Source organism: Macrobrachium nipponense, chromosome 16, assembly GCF_015104395.2.
Source record: "Macrobrachium nipponense isolate FS-2020 chromosome 16, ASM1510439v2, whole genome shotgun sequence".
Taxonomy (NCBI): Eukaryota; Metazoa; Arthropoda; class Malacostraca; order Decapoda; family Palaemonidae; genus Macrobrachium; species Macrobrachium nipponense.
This window is the reverse complement of record NC_087209.1, coordinates 1,807,685-1,826,245: the sequence shown is the minus strand read 5'-3', so window position 1 is coordinate 1,826,245 and position 18,561 is coordinate 1,807,685. Positions and strand designations below refer to the sequence as shown.

The 18,561-nt window shown below is 44.8% G+C and overlaps 1 protein-coding gene across 5 annotated transcripts in view; it reads right to left on the bottom strand.

The window, feature by feature from the left end:
- The window catches only part of LOC135195512 (uncharacterized protein KIAA0825 homolog), a 69,765-nt gene that overhangs the window by 47,145 nt on the left and 4,059 nt on the right, over positions 1 to 18,561 (bottom strand). For 2 of the 5 annotated variants that reach the window (XM_064221745.1, XM_064221746.1), the window contains exons 2-4: positions 8,869 to 9,065; positions 5,623 to 5,729; positions 4,938 to 5,153 (exon numbers count right to left, since the gene is read on the bottom strand). In XM_064221745.1, coding sequence (XP_064077815.1) covers positions 4,938 to 5,153; positions 5,623 to 5,729; positions 8,869 to 9,065 — 520 coding nt within the window. Of the gene's footprint in view, positions 1 to 4,937; positions 5,154 to 5,622; positions 5,730 to 8,868; positions 9,066 to 9,684; positions 9,721 to 10,512; positions 10,549 to 11,853; positions 11,890 to 18,561 lie in introns of all 5 variants that reach the window. The other 3 variants (XM_064221742.1, XM_064221743.1, XM_064221744.1) reach the window with 3 other exon arrangements.

Sequence of the window (18,561 nt, the reverse complement as noted above, 5' to 3'; positions counted from 1 at the left end):
GGTGACTCGTCATCCTGAGTTGCAGGTTATCCATTATCCACGAAAGGAATGGCGTTCGGCCCTAGAACATCGCGAGCATAAAGATACGCTCGAGACAATTATATTTAACCGAAACGGATTTCGGTGTAAAACAAAAAGCGATTTGTGTTGCATGCCAATACCAAGTATCTAAAATCGAACTGATAACTTGCTGGGAGGTTGCAGGCCAACCGAGTTGCAGTTCATTAAGATACAATTCGTCTCGGTCACCCAAACGTAGAGTTAACTACGGTATGCGCCTACCCCACGACAATTCAACTGTAAAGAATCATGTCGCTGCGAGGGTAATATACGTAGTATATTTGTAGGATTCTGTACCCCGACCTCGATCCTAAAAATCTTTTTCCCCTCGGAGGAATGGAATAGGATTGGAGATCGACCGCCTTCGTTCCTCTAGTCAAAGAGATGAAGGAGAAGTCTTTCCCAAAAAGGAACGCTTCAATCGCGACGCACACCAGGAATACGAGACCGATAGTTCAAGCCAACGGAAGTTCCGTTCCGTTCTTCTACTATTCTCAGGTTAAGCGCCTACTGTGAGATACTCTTATTTCAGACAGCAGTCTTCCTTCCAAAGCTGAAATTACAGGAATTCGAGCATAAGCGAGGTTCCCCGATGATCGCTGTAAACAATTATAGGCGGATCTCGCTCACTTTGGGACCGTAGGAGCTCGCCTAAGGGTTTTTGGGAGATCGTAAAAACTCGAACACTCTTTAGTGCGCTAGAAATTCCGTAGATTCTAAGCACTCTGCGGAACCCCCACCGAATTCGTCGAAAAGATATCCGGCTGGGGTCCTCTCGATTCCCGTAGAAATCGAGAAAGGGGCAGGATCCCTCCTCAATGACCGGGCTTACGTCAGGTAGGACCCGAAGCGTGCCGACCCCGGTAGCGCAGGACCCCTAACGTGGGATCGTATGACAGAGAAATCTCTGTAGGATCACTCCCTTTCCCTTTTATTTCTCGTAGCCGTAAGGAGAGAGGGAATGGGGGGGAGGAGGAATGGATTACTGGCTCGCATTCCAGCGGAACTAGCAGTTGGAAAAGAAAAGGAGCAGCCATCGCCTTACGCGATATGCCTCTCACAGAGCCCGGAGGAGAAAACGTATCGCAGAAGAAACGGTTTTCCCGAGGCGGGTTAAGAACTCATACTGGTAGGTAAAGTGTCTGCCGCCACTTGTGAACGTCGCTTCTGGGTGGGATGATTCGACACCTGACAGGAGAGAGCCAGATACCGCCCCGACTCATTCAGTCCTCGTCGAGGTCGAATCCTCAGCAAGGACCGAAGGATATTTAAATACGGTGTCGAAGACACGTAGAGAACGCCTTTCTGTCGCAGTAGAAGGAGGGAAGTAGCTTTGATTCGACTCCGGCCAGAACTGAGAGAGCATTATTGTCCGGAGACGCAGGAGACTACCTGGTTTACAAACAGTCAGGCAAGCTCAGATCGCGGCCAGAGCCACCGTCGATTTGGGTTCCCTCTCCGGCCCCAAAACGACTCGAGCCGGACGTGGCTATGCTGGTGGAAGCGGCGATCCTTCCCCGAGGTCATTGTGATGGACGGGAATCAGCGCCGTAACCTCGGCAAAAGTTCCTCTGGATCTCGGAAAGTCACAGATCTTGCAGAGTGGGCCCGAAGCCTTCGAACAAGAGATATTGCGAGAAACCTTCCTCTAAGAAGGGTGGGGAACAGCGGACAGACCTCTCGGTCTTCCCCATCCACTTGCGCATACGTCCTGCGTCACAGAAAACGTGCTTGGCACGTAGCGGCGTCGTGGTGGGATCACTGAGGGGCGCACCCTCACGATCACATCCCAATACCTCGATCCTCCCGGTGTAACCCTGAGGAGGTCGAAGGTACCTGGAGAGGCCAGACCTGGCACGCTCCCTCGTGCTCGCTGGCCGACACCAGCAGGCTTGGAGGGCTGCAGGCGATCGTCAACCCGCGGTTGGCGATCGAGCTCAGGCCTGGTCGAACCGTCTCGCTGTGGAGAACGCTGGACTAGACCACAGCACTGGCCCCTACACAGCTCCTGCGACCGATTCGAGTGTCAGAAGAGCTGGTGCTGGTGACGTACCCCGGCGCTTTCTGTGAGATCGACGGTCAGGCGACTGCAGGCTCACTCGTCACAGTGACCAGGTGCTGTCCCACGGACACGTCACGTCGCTGCGTGTCCAGACGTTGGCTGGCAGCCGGCGAACGGTGAGGACTCTTCCCCGCCCTCAGCCCGTGGTCGGTCGTGGCCGTCACTGTCCCGGGTTAGCCAGCTGTCGCCGGCGAGAGTGAGAGCTGGTCTGCGTGAGAGTAGCCTTTTCCATGAGCGGCTGTCACCAGTCTTCGACCGTGCCAGTGAACCTGACGCACTGAGCGGACTCAAGAGCGGACGGTTACTGCGCAACGGTCGCTGGTAGACGGACCGTACACTCGGTTACTCCCGCGAACGAGAGGCCGAGACGGACCCTGATGCAGTGGCAGAACACTGGACACCAGGCGGAGGAAAAGAGTACGGTGTTAGCCGGTACCCCTCTGGTCCCAGTAGTCTAGCTTCCTGCGGAAGAAGAGGACGGGCCCAGCTCCCGAATAGGAGCATGGAGGACCAGCGGAAGGAACCCTCCCGTCCCACCGAGGTGAGAAGGGTCCCGAGAAGCTCCCGAGGAGACGTCTTAGGAGGGAGGAGGAAACCTTCTTCTTCCTCGGCTGTGAAAGCTTAGAAGTCGAAGGGGAAGAGGCGAGCGCCGACGACGATTGAAGAAGCATAGAAGACGACGACGACGACACCCTTCCTACTCTTCTTCGTTCAGCTTCCTCAGGACGGACGTAAGATCGGCTATCCAGGGCGGAGCCGGGGCTGCTGTAGCCGAAGCCACAGGGCCCGGACGCACCGTACAGACAGACCAAAGTCTGGGGTTAGTACCACACGAACCGGACGACATCAGCAGGTATGGGCATCTCAGAACAGCAGGCACAGCCAGCACAAGCATCGGTAGACAGCCAGCGCAGCAACGCAGGGACAGCCAGCGCAGCAGACGGCAGGGACAGCCAGCGCAGCAACTGCATGGACAGTCAGGGGACCCAGAGATCGGCAGGTACTGGCAGTGGTAGCACCGGTAAAGCACCAGGAAGTGGAGCAGCAGCCAGCAACATCCTGGTACCGGCGGCAGGTCCAGGGGCGAGCTCTAGGGCAGCGAAGTGTGGTCGCTGCAGCGCGGCAACCACGAGCGGCGGCGGCACGCCCCCCTCTCGGTACGGCGAACGGACACTTCACAGCGGCTGTAGGCAAGACTGTTACCACGTGAGGCGAGTACACCAGGTGAGGAGGGACGTCGTCACCTGGTTGCGTGGTCACCACTCCATGGGTGACCGCAGTAGGCCCAGACATAGAACCGCAGCCCCTGGACACTAGCACGCCCTGCAAATGGAAGGACGCCCATACCTCACCAAGGTCCACCTCGTGGCAGTAGCACCTGCGGAAATAACAGTAGTAGCGATTAGTGGGGGGGAAGTCCCCTCGCGCGGGGGGGGGTGAGCCCTCTCCGAACGAGTGGAAGACCCCTAATACAATTGTACATCGGGCACCGAGCGCCCTCCCCCGCGCTCGACGGATCGGGCGAGGAGAAGAACGCCGATAACTCCCCCCCCCCAAGGGAAGGGCCATCTGTGGGAGCTGAGCGGGTGGGGGTTTCTCGTTCCCCACCCGACAAGTACCCATGTACCCACAACAATATAAGAGCCCGAGAGCAATCGTGCCCATCGGCCCGAATGCAAGGGCATAAGGATCAATTCCCTGACTGAGCGGAACTTGAACCAAATAAAATATTGATGCAATCAATAATAAGGAATAAAATGAAAATGCATCTGCATTACGATTCACTTCACAATGAATAAGGCTCGGATCGAGCGCATTTGCGCCCTCGGTACCGAGCGCAAGGGTAAAAGGATCCATTCCTTACCTTTATGGATCAAGGTTTATGGAAACCTTGATCCATAATGAATTGATGCAATCAAAAAATATATGAAAATGAAAAGAATACTGCGCTTGCGATTTCACTTCATACAAATAAAAAGGGGAAGGATCAATTCCCGGGAAAATAGCGGAAACATTGATCCCAGTAAACAATGCAATCTCAATAAAAAATGAAAATGAAAAAGAACTGCACTTGCGATTTCACTTCATTCTAAATAAAAAAGGGGAAAGGATCAATTTCCGGGTAAGCTCGGAAACTGATCCAAAATGAGTATTGCTACAATCAAAATAATATATGAAAATGAAAAAGAATACTGTACTTGCGATTCCACTTCCATACTGAATAAGTTTTTTCCACCCAAATATACGCTCGGAGCGAGCGCTCCCGCCCTCGGCACCGAGCATACACAATACGAGGATCTTTCGTGGGAAAATGAATTCCCGCACTTACGCCCTTCAGTCCCGGCACTCGGGTTAATCGGAGGGCGTGGTGAAACCAAGATCCTTTAATTCACAATTGAATTCAATGGAATAATATGAAAATGATTGTACTACATTCAGTTTCACTAGATAAATAGAAAAAGAAAAAACACAATCATGCGAAAGCAACGACGATGAAGCGGGCAGAGAGCGATTGATACACGTCCACACGCCAGCAGGCCGAAAGCAAAAGTGATTTGTTTACCTACCAGTCGCGCGCGCGCGCCTGTCGGACAAGCAGTTACTACCGAACCCCTTGTTCGAAAGCTTACGACCTATCCAGCTGCCGCTAGTACCTTCCTATTGTAAAAGGACGAAGGTTTGTAGCCGTGTCGGAACAACTTAAAATGCATTCAAAACATAAGCAAGTTAAGAGATACATTTGTACTGTAAAATATCTTACACTAAGTGGATAAAAATTATTAATTTTGCTTTACTTTAGAAATCATAAACTTACCCTTGCTATGGTTTCAATAGGCGCACACTTTAAGGCAGCAATCTTGATGAGCAATTCTGCCCGTCTATGAATGGGCAAAGCTACTGATTCATGAATTCGAACTGAGAAAAACATTGCTGGAGATGCAATGAGAGATGGTAGTGTGGCAGCAATTATAGTCAGTATAGCAACAATATCTGCAGAATACTGTGACATTCGAACATCACTATGTTCAATCTGAAAAACAAAATTCAAACATTCTTCAAAATTTTATAGTGCACATTAACAACTACGTACTTCCTTTTTTTTATTAAACAGATGGAGTCAATACATAATCAAAAGAGTAACAAGCTATTACTACTCTTTTCCAAACAAAAATCTATACCGTCCTAAAAGATTAGGAATTTAATTGTAAACCTTTTATCAAAAACTTTTCAAAACAAACTCACTGAACATGAAAATTAACAGAACTTCCATGAAAAACTATTCTGTATTGACTTATATCATACTTGCTGGTTTAATAAGGACACATCCACATTTTAAGGATGGCACATTACAGTATTCATTCAGAAGGCCTTTCCAAGATCAGAGACTATAAGGTTCAAGTATTGTGAAGGCTAAATCTTAAATACAATAACCTTGTTCAACATATAGCTCAGGTTTCATGGCATACTTGCAACATATATCTGCCGACCTTTATCATTACCTGCGCATATCTAGTAACCATCAAACTCAGAGTATCCGTAAATATACTTGCTAGAATGCTTTCACTTATTCGAGGGGATGTATATCTCCACAAGTCATTACGGACACCTGAAACAACAGGAGAAAAGGACTTACATCTATGGAAAGGGCGTAATTAGCATATATGTAATAAATATTATCAAGAAATTTCTCACTGTAGTCAAAGTAAACAGTTCTAGCAATACTATTAATAGTGACAATGACTTTTTTGATAAATAAAACAGATGGTCTACATGTTGCTCTTTGGTGAGACTGAGCATACCATCAGAGCAAAATGATAAGAGAATATGTAATACCAAACTTGAATGGAGTACAATGTTTAATACTGAAGACCTTAGTTTTATGTACCTCAAGCAGACATGTTTAGCATAACTATACTAGATTTTTTTTTTTTTTCCATCTATCCAGCCGCCTGTGGTGTTTGTGTATGGTAACACTGCATCTGGGGCTTTAGATAGTCACATTCAGCTTACATTCAACAATAATAACAATATCCTATTTCGAATATTAACAGTGTAATTCGCATACAATAAATTTTTAAAACGCTTTTCAGTTGCAAATGTACACCAAAATATCCTTTTATTTACCTAAAATTTACACATACCGTAACTATTTAAAGCCCGGGAAGCAGTGTTACCATGTGAAAACACCACAGGCAGATGGACAGATGAAAAAAAAACAGAGTACTATAGTGTCACTAGATTTGAGACGTCAATTATGCCTGATATACTATTTGCAGCATAAAACTTAGTAAAAACTTTTTAAAGTGATTATATTTAATATTTTGTTTTATATACAATTAAGAATAATAAAAGGTAATAAAGAAAATGGTAAGAACAGTAGGATTTGGCGAGTTATTGAGCTCAAACATTTTAGCAAACTGGAGGCAGTGGATTTTCCCCTTCACAACTTAATTAACATACACTCTGGGAGAGGTTCATAAAGTCAGAGACATTCAACTCTTAAGACCTAAAAAAGCTAAAATTGTTCATCTTAGTTTGACACAACCTTGAAAAGTAGGTCAAGATGAAATACTGGGGAAATAACCTTCACCCCCTACAGTACCTACCAACCAAGTTTCCTCAATACGCATCAGTAAAAAGATAAATTATTTTACTTTTAAATTCACAAATAGCCTTATAAACAGATCATAAAATAATTGGCAAAACAATCAACCTCCAAGGCACCTTCCTACAAAATTTCATTTAAACAAGAGTAAAATAAATTGGTTTATTTGTTATGTCTGAATTCCTACAGGCAACATGTATATTGTACCATTTGGCAATCATATTTTTAATCCTGCATTTATTATACATATCTGTACTTATTTTATTGATGTTAATAGCTTCAACAGCCATTCTGGGTGGAAAAGGTGGCGATGGCTGAAAATTAATGAAAGGCTATTAACACCACAACCTTGTCAAAAGTCTAGGTTTGCAAGCATACATAACATTTTTTATGAGTCCCTTTCTATAATTTTACAAATTTTGTCGCGTGTTTAGTTGATTTCATAAATATTATATTGCTGTATTCTTACCCTTTTCCTGTTTTCCTATTTAAGATTTATGATAATAGAATGTGCATCTGATCTTCAATAGCAGTGTCAAATTCTGACAGCTGGAGACCTCGAACTACTAGTGTTCTGAGATCTGAAGTGGAAATGCTAAAATTCTGCTCTTTTATCTTCTGACCGAGAAAAATGTCATCAAAAATTCATAAAAATATTTGGAAATAATTGTTGCTAACCTTCATATTACATATCAACAGAATTCCATTACAAACAGAGAAATACTGTACGAGGGAATAATAATAATAATAAAGAAGGACACGATCAAGAAAGAATATATGCAGAGACTTAAGGCAATAATGAAGTAAAAACTCAACACCACATATATGATGAAAGCCATAAACACATGGGTGGTACCAGTAATCAGTAATTAGATCAGCACAGGAGTTGGAGGGGACGAAGGATGAATTCCACAGCACAGACCAGAAAACTAAGGCACACATGACAATACACAAAGCACTACACCCAAGAGTAAATACAGACAGACTATATATAACAAAAAGAAGGAGGGAGAGGGATACTAAGCTAGAGGACTGTGACAACATCAAGAGCAGAGCGCTGGGGCAATATCTGAAAACCAGTGAAGACAATTGGCTAAACAGTGCATGGGAAGAAGGGTTGATAAAAGAAAACAAAGACCCAGGAATATACAGACAGAAAAATGATAAACAGAACGAAGGAATGCCACACCAAACCAATGCAGGGACATTACATGAGACAGACTAAAGAACTGGCCAGCAATGAAACATGGCAATGGCTACAGAGAGGAGAACTCAAGAAGGAAACAGAAGGAATGCTAACAGCAGCACAAGTACAGGGCCTAAGAACCAGATATGTCCAAAGAACAATAAATGGAAATAGCATCTCACCCATATGGAGGAAGTGCAATACATACAAAAAACGAGACCATAAACCACATAGCAAGTAAATGTCAGGCACTTGCACAGAACCACTACAAAAGAGGCACAATTCAGTAGCAAAAGCCCTCCACTGGGGCCTGTGCAAGAATCACCAGCTAGTTTGCAGTAATAAGTGGTACAAACACCAACCTGAGGGAGTGACAGAAAAAGATCAGGCAAAGATCCTCAGGACTATGGTATCAGAACACAAGGGTGATACATGCCAACAGATCAGACGTGACGTTGATTGCCAAATCAAAAAGAAAGTGTCACTCACTGATGTCACAATACCATGGACACCAAGGTAGATGAGAAAGAAATAGAAAAAATTTATAAGTATAAAGATTTGAAAATAGAAATGAGAAGGATAAGGGATACACCACTGAAAACTGTACCTATAATCATAGGAACACTGGAAACAATCCCAAGATCCCTGAAAAGAAACCTTGAAAAACTAGATGCTGAAATAGTTCCTGCATGCATGCAGAAAAGTGTGCTAGTAGAAACAGTGTACATAGTGAAAAAATGATGGACTCCTAAGGAGGCAGGATGCAACCCGGAACCCCACACTATGAAAAAAAGACCCAGTCAAATAGGATGACTGTAATAGACCAAGATATCATAATAATAATAATAACAACAACAAAGTATTTTCAATAAAAATTATAATATAATCATTACAAATACTGATACTACTACAAAGTAAAGTAACAGAGTAATACCAATTAGAAAACAAACATACCCTGCATGTAGAAGGCCCACATTTGAATAGCAAGGGAAGGCCTCTCATTTTCATGATATGGTTTGGGATGGGTCCAGTCATGGCTACTGGCATCATGCAGCAAAGCAGAATGCAGCAAATCACAATTGTAAGAGAGGATGTTCTGCATCATAAATTCGACAATTTCTCCGCATCTACCTAAAGCAGCTGTCAGATTCCTATGAATGAAAAGAAAATCATGAGAACAAAAAAACATTCAACAAAGCCTTTGAATATGGGCCAAGTCTAGAAAAAATATGGTTAGAAGTAAGCAGATGCTAAGGAAGTTCTAGAAGGCCAAGGGACACTTATTATAACAATATACTACTATACTGCATTGATTGATTACAAGACTTTCAGTCCAAAAATATGAAAATTCAGTTAAAAATCAATCATTTACAGCAAAATATCATCCAATATTTACAGATTCAACTGTCTAGAAGGTCCTAGTATCAGTCATTTTCTTCTTTCCTCACATATAATGCAATACAGTGGTACCTTGTTTGTCGAACGTTTCTTATGTCGAACTTTCTGTTTTTCGAAAAAAATTTTCAAGAAAATTTTGTATCGTTTGTCGAACAAATGCTCGTACTTCGAACTGACTGATTATCTAGTTTATACTTGTATTCGATGGCCTACAGGGTCTTACAAGTTAAACTGAATTAATTTTTTTTTTTTCATTTACAATATATAGTTTGACAACAATATTCGACAAAATAAGTAAAAGTATAAAGCATTTAATATAAAAAATATAGCTTTCAATATAACATTTAGCATAAAAGATGTATAAAATCGTACATAACCGCGGTGACTTCAGGCCCAGCTGAGTTGAGACTGAACGAGGGAGCGTTGATATGTTGAGGAGAGGAGAAGAGCGAGTTAAAATATTCTGTATGTATGTAAAAGCAATAGCAATTCACATAAAAAGGGAATTTCCCAATGAATTTAATGTAATGATAAAATATGAAAACAATCAAATGCAATACACGTACAGAAAAAGTCTTAATTGAGCCAGTGTTCAGTGCGCCGAGTGGGACGTCTATTGAACAATATTAACAAAATAGTATATGAAAGAACAAAGCTTTTCACAATAAAAGTCAGCACAAACGATTAACAAAATCATTCATCATTACGGTGATACACGGCTAACTTGAGGTAGAGGGAAGAAGCGTTTATATTTTTGAGGAATAATAAATGAATGATTTTTAAGTTATCGTGCGTCGTGGTATTGTTGAGGAGAGAAGAGAGCGTAATTTCTTTAATACTATATGTATGTAAAAGCAGTACCAATTCACATAAAAAATAAAATGTTATTTCGCAATAAATTTAACAATGATAAAACATGAAAAAATTAAAACTTTCTGTTTTTTTAAAAGAAATTTTTTAGAAAATTTTGTATCATTTGTCGAACAAATGCTCGTACTTCGAACTGACTGATTATCTAGTTTATACTTGTATTCGATGGCCTACAGGGTCTTACAAGTTAAACTGTATTAATTTTTTTTTTTCATTTACAATATATAGTTTGACAACAATATTCAACAAAATAAGTAAAAGTATAAAGCATTTAATATAAAATATAGCTTTCAATATAACATTTAAGATAAAAGATGTATAAAATCGTACGTAACCGCGGCGATGTCAGGCCCAGCTGAGTTGAGACTGAACGAGGGAGCGTTGATATGTTGAGGAGAGAAAGAGAAAAGAGTTAAAATATTATACTGTATGTATGTAAAAGCAATAGCAATTCACATAAAAAGGGAATTTCCCAATGAATTTAATGTAATGATAAAATATGAAAACAATCAAATGCAATACACGTACAGAAAAAGTCTTAATTGAGCCAGTGTTCGGTGCGCTGAGTGAGACGGTCTAGTTGAACAATATTAACAAAATAGTAAATGAAAGAACAAAGCTTTTCACAATACAAGTTAGCACAAATGATTAACAAAATCATTCATCATTGCGGTGATACACAGCTAACTTGGGGTAGAGGGAAGGAGCGTTTATATTTTTGAGGAGTAATGAATGAATGATTTTAAGCTATCGTGCGTCACGGTATTGTTGAGGAGAGAAGAGGCAGTAAAATCTTTACTATATGTATGTAAAAGCAGTACCAATTCACATAAAAAGTAAAATGTTATTTCACAATACAGTCAGTCCCCGGGTTACGATGGGGGTTCCGTTCCCGGCAGGGCGTTGTAAGCCGAAAATCGCCTTAACCCGAATCATTGTAATTATAATGGGAATAAATACCAATGGAGCTGTGAGTACAGATTACAGCACTGCTGTAAAGCAGGTTAATAGAGCCATGATGCAAGCGCCTTAAGTCCGGAACGACTTAACCCGAACCTAATGTAACCCAGGGACTGCCTGTACATTTAACATGATGATACATGAAAAGAAAATGAAACACAGCAAAAGAAGAAAAAAAAAAAAAGCTTGCTCGAATCAGTGTTCAGTGCGTTGAGAGAGAGAGAGAGAGAGAGAGAGAGAGAGAGAGAGAGAGAGAGAGAGAGAGAGAGAAGGAAGAACAGCTCTGCTTCCCACTGGCTTATCAGCTGATCTGGGATGATTATTCGCCCATTCTTTCACTTACACTCGATTTGCCCAAATCACTATTATTGCTGTTACGGTAAAATACCAATCTCGCGACAAATGCTTGTTACGATATTTTACTACTGTAAAAGTAACTCGGCTCTGTGATAAACAAACTGGCGGCCTTCAGCTGCTGCATGCCTTCGATTGTTTGTTGAAACGCTTCTTTGTGACTGACTGATTATCTAGTTTATACTTGTATTCGATGGCCTACAGGGTCTTACAAGTTAAACTGTATTAAATTTTTTTTTCATTTACAATATATAGTTTGACAACAATATTCAACAAAATAAGTAAAAGTATAAAGCATTTAATATAAAATATAGCTTTCAATATAACATTTAGCATAAAAGATGTATAAAATCGTACGTCACCACGGTGACGTCAGGCCCAGCTGAGTTGAGACTGAATGAGGGAGTGTAGATATGTTGAGGAGAGAAGGAGAAGAGCGAGTTAAAATATTACTGTATTATATAAAAGCAATAACAATTCACATACAAAGGGAATTTCCCAATGAATTTAATGTAATGATAAAATATGAAAACAATCATATGCAATACAAAAAAGTCTTAATTGAGCCAGTGTTCGGTGCGCCGAGTGAGATGGTCTAGTTGAACAATATTAACAAAATAGTAAATGAAAGAACAAAGCTTTTCACAATAAAAGTTAGCACAAATGATTAACAAAATCATTCACCAATGCGGTGATACACAGCTAACTTGAGGTAGAGGGAGGGAGCATTTATATTTTTGAGGAATAATGAATGGATGATTATAAGTTATCGTGAGTCGTGGTATTGCTGAGGAGAGAAGAAACAGTAAAATCATTACTATATGTATGTAAAAGCAGTACCAATCCACATAAAAAATAAAATGTTATTTCACAATAAATTTAACATAATGATCAAACATGAAAAAAAATGAAATACAGTAAAAGAAAAAAAAAAGCTTGCTCGAATCAGTGTTCAATGCGTTGAGAGAGAGAGAGAGAGAGAGAGATGAGAGAGAGAGACGAGAACGAGACGAGAGAGAGAGAGAGAGAGAGAGAGAGAGAGAGAGAGAAGAACGGCTCTGCTTCTTACTGACTTATCAGCTGATCTGGGATGATTATTCGCCCATTCTTTCACTTACACTCGATTTGCCCAAATCACTTTTATTGTTGTTACGGTAAAATACCAATCTCATGACAAATGCTTCTTACGATATTTTACTACTGTAAATGTAACTCAGCTCTGTGATAAACAAACTGGCGACCTTCAGCTTCTGCATGGCTTCGATTGTTAGTTTGTTGAAATGCTTCATTGTAAAAAGTTATTTTCTGGGCTTAGCCTGTGTCGCCCCGTGAAATGGTTCCTTTGATACTATTTTCAAGGTATAAATATTGCTATTCATCCCAGAGAAAAAGAGAAACAATATAATGCCAAGATAAATGGCTCGCTCACCTTTAATAAAGGTGTCGGTATAGATAAAGAGCGAGTGGAAACCACTACCAGAGGTCCCTTACCATTTAGTTTCTTCCTTCAACAAAAACCCCAACTACGGAGAAGCCGAACTACAGCCCTCGCTACCCTCTACCATACTACCGTGAGCGCCTCCGACGCCTGTGACGTCATTCCTTTGATAGCCATCGTCGACACCACACGCTTTGCTTTCTTTGTGCTGTGCGATCGCCTTATTTCAGGAATTTGCAAGATGTCTTCAGCTTCTGCTTCTAAGTTAAGTACTGCTTTAAGGTTTCTAGGTCTCATTTTATGAAGATCTCCCTTATTTTGATGTTTAGTAGGAGATAAGGTAGCGGGAGCGTCATCGTTCCCGCGCCGGCTTCTCCTCCGACCTAGCTATTCTTTTGGTCTCCCATACCATCAGAATTACCTTCCAGTAGTATTTTTAAGATATCGATAACCATTTGATATTGTTTTCATGCAGTTAGCTTGATAATTTTTAGTCAGGCCTTCACGGGGACCTCAATCCGACCGAACGTTTCGGACCTTAGCCTAGCCTAGCAGATTCCGTTTCGCTTAGGAGTTGTTTATTTAGTTACGTTAGGACTGTGTTCTATCGTTTTAGTCCTTCCCCCTAGTCTCCTGTTCTCAATTTATTACGACATACTGACTAGCGGCTTGGGTTAGGCTAGCATACCCCAATCTTCGGATTGACGATTAGCCTACCCCTCTGGAAATGTTTTCTTTCACTCTGATTTTATTTCTTCTTCCCCCCAGGTTAGCCTAACTATTATATCTTGTTTGCATAATGATTATTTTTATGGTATTGTGTGGCTATGTACGTCTTGGTCGGCCTATGGTCCTCTGTATCGCCTGGCCTTCCCCACCACGTGTATGATCACCTGGCCGGGAGGACTGTGGGCGCAGAGAGCCACCCTGTGTTGGGTTCCCCCCCCTCGTCCCCTCCTCCGCACCTTGCCCACCCACGCTAGTGGGTGATGACTCGCCGCTCATAGCTAGCTTCCAAGTCTGCATGAGAGGGGGAGACTCACGGGGGTAGTTGGGAGGAGACCCTCCACACTCGGGGCTGACGCTCTCGGTCGCTTGGCTCGAGGCTCGGGGCCATCCCCCTCCCTTACCCTACCTCGGTCGTCCTTAGGGCACAAGGGAGGGGATTCCCCCTCCTTGCCTCACCCTCTCCCCCCTCCCTCTCTCTCTCCCTCTCGCTCACCTTAACCGCTCCGGCGGTCTCAGCTCCGGCCACCACTGGAATGTTGCATGAGAGAGAGTATTTTGAGCCTTGACCCTACTCCGGGCCCCCCTTTTAGTCCGTCCATTTCATGTATAGCGCACACTCATACATATTATAATTTTATGATTATATTATTATTATTATTATCATATACGGTCCGGAGTTTCACTCCAGGGGGTTCTGTCTCATTTTATCCTTTTCCGGTTTCACGTTGAGAGCTCGAGTAGTCTTTCGTTAACATGGTTTGTCCTGCTCCGGCCCCAGCGGAGCTACCTCAGCCCCCTCCTTTAACGTGTTAACTCGGGGGAAGTTTAACATTGGGACAGCTACCCCCCCCCCCCCCATGACCACTTTTTGTTATAACCATATGCAGTTTCATGTATCATTTATTTATGCTATATTTATGTGCCTCCGGACTCACTCCAGCATGAATATTACATGTTACTTACTTACTATATGTAATCCTTACTCGTCGGCTCCACTCCGGCGCCCACGAATATTGACATTTGATTTGTACCTCCCCGGAGGTTGTCATCGATATTCATGTATCCTTTGACTTACAGGTCTTGTGTTGCCAGGAGGTTGGCTGTAATGCAGTCTTGCAGGACCCATGCAGCCACGAGGTTTGCCGCTCCCATGCCGGATGCGCAGTATGGGTCGATGACTTCCTGGTGTGGCACCACGAAGGGTGCCTTACTTGTTATGCCCTAGTGGGCAAAGCCTCCACTGTAGTAAGTATTTCTCTCCACCGCGAGCGTTCTTTGAAGATAGTGATAATTTTACATATTGTCATACGTGTTCATAACTTTACCTGATTCAGTCCCGACCTCGGTCGTTCCCTCTCTAATTCTAACCCTCTCTTACAGGGCTCTGTCGAAGGGAAGAATGCAGCTCTGCTTTCGCTCAAGGCATGGGTCAGGGGCTTCGGGAGGAACTCCTTGGCGGGCCACCCCTACATCCTGGCCCAGGACATGGCGGACCTCATCTTCCCAGGAGCAAAGAAGGGGTCGGTGGTTGACCCCCTAGTGGCTGCTCCACTCATCGCCGGGATCCAAGCCCTGGTTTTGCTCCCAGCGGAGGACGACTTCTCCGAGGACATCGCAGAGGACGTGGCGGCCCTAAACTTAGATGTTGAGCCCATGGCTATAGACTCCATGGGCACAGGTAAGGGTGTAGCAGAGGCAGGTTCTGTGGGGACTCAGGGTCTTTCCCTGAGCTCCTCTCCTTCTCCTGACCCTTCTTCTTCTACTTCTTTCCGGGGATTCACGGAAAAGCAGCGGGCAGTTCGTCCCAAGACTTCTTCCATGATCCCCAAGGTGAAACCTTCCAGCAAGCTGGTGAAGTCTTTGCCAAGGAAATCAGCTCCCTCAACTGACGCCAGTATCCCGGCTCCCCATCCCGGGACGGTCAGTTTGAGGGCAGCTTCTTCGTCCGCGTCGAGATCCTTTAAGCACAGGTCTCGGAAGGAGAGGGCACAGGCACCCCCCTTCGACGCCGAAGCTTTCTCCGCCAACATCTTGGAGAAGATGGGGGATGTCGTGGGGAACTTGGTGAACGCCAAGTTCGGCTCTGTCGCCAAGTTCGGCTCGATCGCAGCAGGACCTTCACAGTCCGTGCAGGTGCTACCACCCCCTCTCATGCCGGACTCCCGCCTACTGCCGACTTCAAAGCTGCCAACCCCTGGAGGATTGCGACACACGCTCCATTTGTCAACGGGATGTTGACTATTGAGGGCATTGGAACTCGAAGGCTGGAAGACTTCGAGTTCTATCCTAGTGACCTTCAACCCCCATTCGTGGGCTACGTCCGTCTAACAGACGCAGCCATGATGAGGGAAGACAAAGTGCCCAAGGAGACGGTGATCCTCCCTCGGGAACAGGCTCAACAAACTTGGCTGAGGAGCCTGGAAGAGTGGGAGTGTGAGAACTCCCGCATTACGGCGTTCAGAAGCCCTTTCACCATCTTCACACCGGTGGAAGGCACTCCGCTCCCACTTACCCTTAAGGTAGTGGAAGCGACCTTCCAGGCGGCTCTTAGGGACGAGCCTATGCCTCAGCTCCGGGAGACAGAACCCACCTCTCTCCTGATCCCTGGTTCTGATACCTACTTTGAGGGGGCAGTGCCCACCTTCTCAGTAGGCAAGCTTAAGCCTGATTGCGCCACCACTCTCTTTAGTGAGAGACTTCCCAGGATGTCGGACTCCCTCATCCAGACGGAGTTCGACGCCCGGACCAGGTTGGCGAGATCCCTCTCCTCCATGACGACAGCAGAGATGACGGCTCTTGTTTACCAGCAAGAGCCGTTATTCAAAGTCACGGCAAAGGGAATGCTGCACACCATGCAGTGTGACCTTTACGACTTTCTAGTCGCAAGGAGGAACTGTAGGAAGCATGTCCTGGCAGAAGCTACCATCTGACATGAGCCCAACAAGCTCATTGCTTCCTCAATTTGGGGGACAGACCTCTTCCCTGCTCCAGTGGTGGCAGAGGTCCTGCATGAGGCCTCGAAGGTCAACCAGAGCCTCAAAGTCAGGTGGGGCCTAGTGGCAAAGAGGAGGCCAGAATCCTCCGGTACGAACCCTTGGACCAAGAAGAAGCCAAGGAAGTTTCAGCCCTTCCAGGCTCCTCAACAGGCACTAGTTCAGGCAGTACAGGTGCCTCAGGGACAGCAGCACACACCCTCCAAGAGTCAGCAGCAGTTCTTGTTCCTGACTCCTCAGTCCCAACAGCCCCAACCTTCCACCTCCTTCGCAGTCTCTCCGGCCTACAATCCGACCTTTGAAGCGCAGACCTTTCAGCCATTCAACAGGTTCGCTAGAGGCAGCAGAGCTAGGGGCGCCTCTCGCCATAGAGGATCCGGCAGAGCCGCAAGTAGAGGCAGAGGCTTCCGGGGAGCGCGTGGCGGTCGTCCCTCGGCAAGCCAGCAGTGAGAGTCCCAAGGTAGGAGGGAGACTGTACCTCTTCCGCCACCGGTGGAGGTTCAGCCCTTGGGCTCAAAGCATAGTGATCAAAGGTCTGGGTTGGAGTTGGCTAGAGGGCCCTCCTCCAACCAACAATTTCTATCAGAACCAACTACGGAATTGATAGAGTATACTCGAGATCTCATTCTCAAAGGAGTAGTCTCAAGAGTCAAGAATTTAAAGTTTCAAGGACGCTTGTTCAGCGTGCCAAAGAAAGACTCAGAAAAGCGAAGAATTATCCTAGACTTGTCCCATCTGAACTTATTCATTCATTGCGACAAGTTCAGGATGCTGACCGTTTTGCAGGTACGGACCTTACTTCCCCGTGGGGCCGTCACAACCTCTATAGATCTTACAGATGCCTACTATCATGTTCCCATAGCCAGACACTTCCGGCCATTCCTAGGCTTCAAACTAGGAAACAAGTCTTATTCCTTCAAAGTAATACCGTTCGGGCTCAACATCGCCCCCAGGGTCTTTACAAAGTTGGCGGAAGCGTTCGTCCAAGAATTGAGGACACAGGGAATCATGCTAGTGGCTTATCTGGACGATAGGCTCATTTGGGCAAAAGACCCCGAAGAGTGCAAGAAAGCAACGGTCAAAGTAATCAAGTTTCTGGAACACCTAGGTTTCCAAATAAACAGAACCAAGTCCAGACTAACACCGGAATCTCGATTCCAGTGGTTAGGCCTTCAGTGGGACTTACAATCACACACTCTATCAATTCCGTCGCTGAAAGGAAAGAAATAGCCAAATCCACAAGGCAATTTCTCAAACAACATCAGACATCCCGGAGGAGTCAGGAAAGAATCCTGGGCTCACTCCAGTTTGCCTCAGTCACAGACATCCTCTTGAAAGCCAAATTCAAAGATATAAACAGGGTTTGGCGTTCCAAAGCGAACTGCAGATCCTGGGACAGGTTAGCCTCTATCCCAGCGATCTTACGAAAGCGTCTCCGCCCCTGGACGGAGATAAGCAATCTATCAAAAGCAGTACCCCTTCAGTTTCCCCCGCTGTCTTTAGTGATCCACACGGACGCCTCACTAACCGGGTGGGGAGGTTACTCTCAGTACAAAAAGGTCCAGGGAACCTGGTCCCCACCATTCCGCCAGCTACATATCAATGTACTGGAAGCCATGGCAGTGTTTCTCACTCTGAAACGGCTTCGACCATCCAAGAGGTCACATGTCAAGCTAGTCCTAGACAGTGCAGTAGTAGTCCACTGCCTAAACAGGGGCGGATCCAAGACAAGCCACCTGAATCACGTCATGATAGCCATTTTCTCTCTGGCGGACAGGAACAAATGGCACTTGTCAGCCACTCACCTAGCAGGAGTGAAAAACGTAGTAGCAGACGCTCTGTCTCACTCCGTCCCGTTGGAATCGGAATGGGCATTAGACAAAAACTCGTTCACTTGGATCTGTC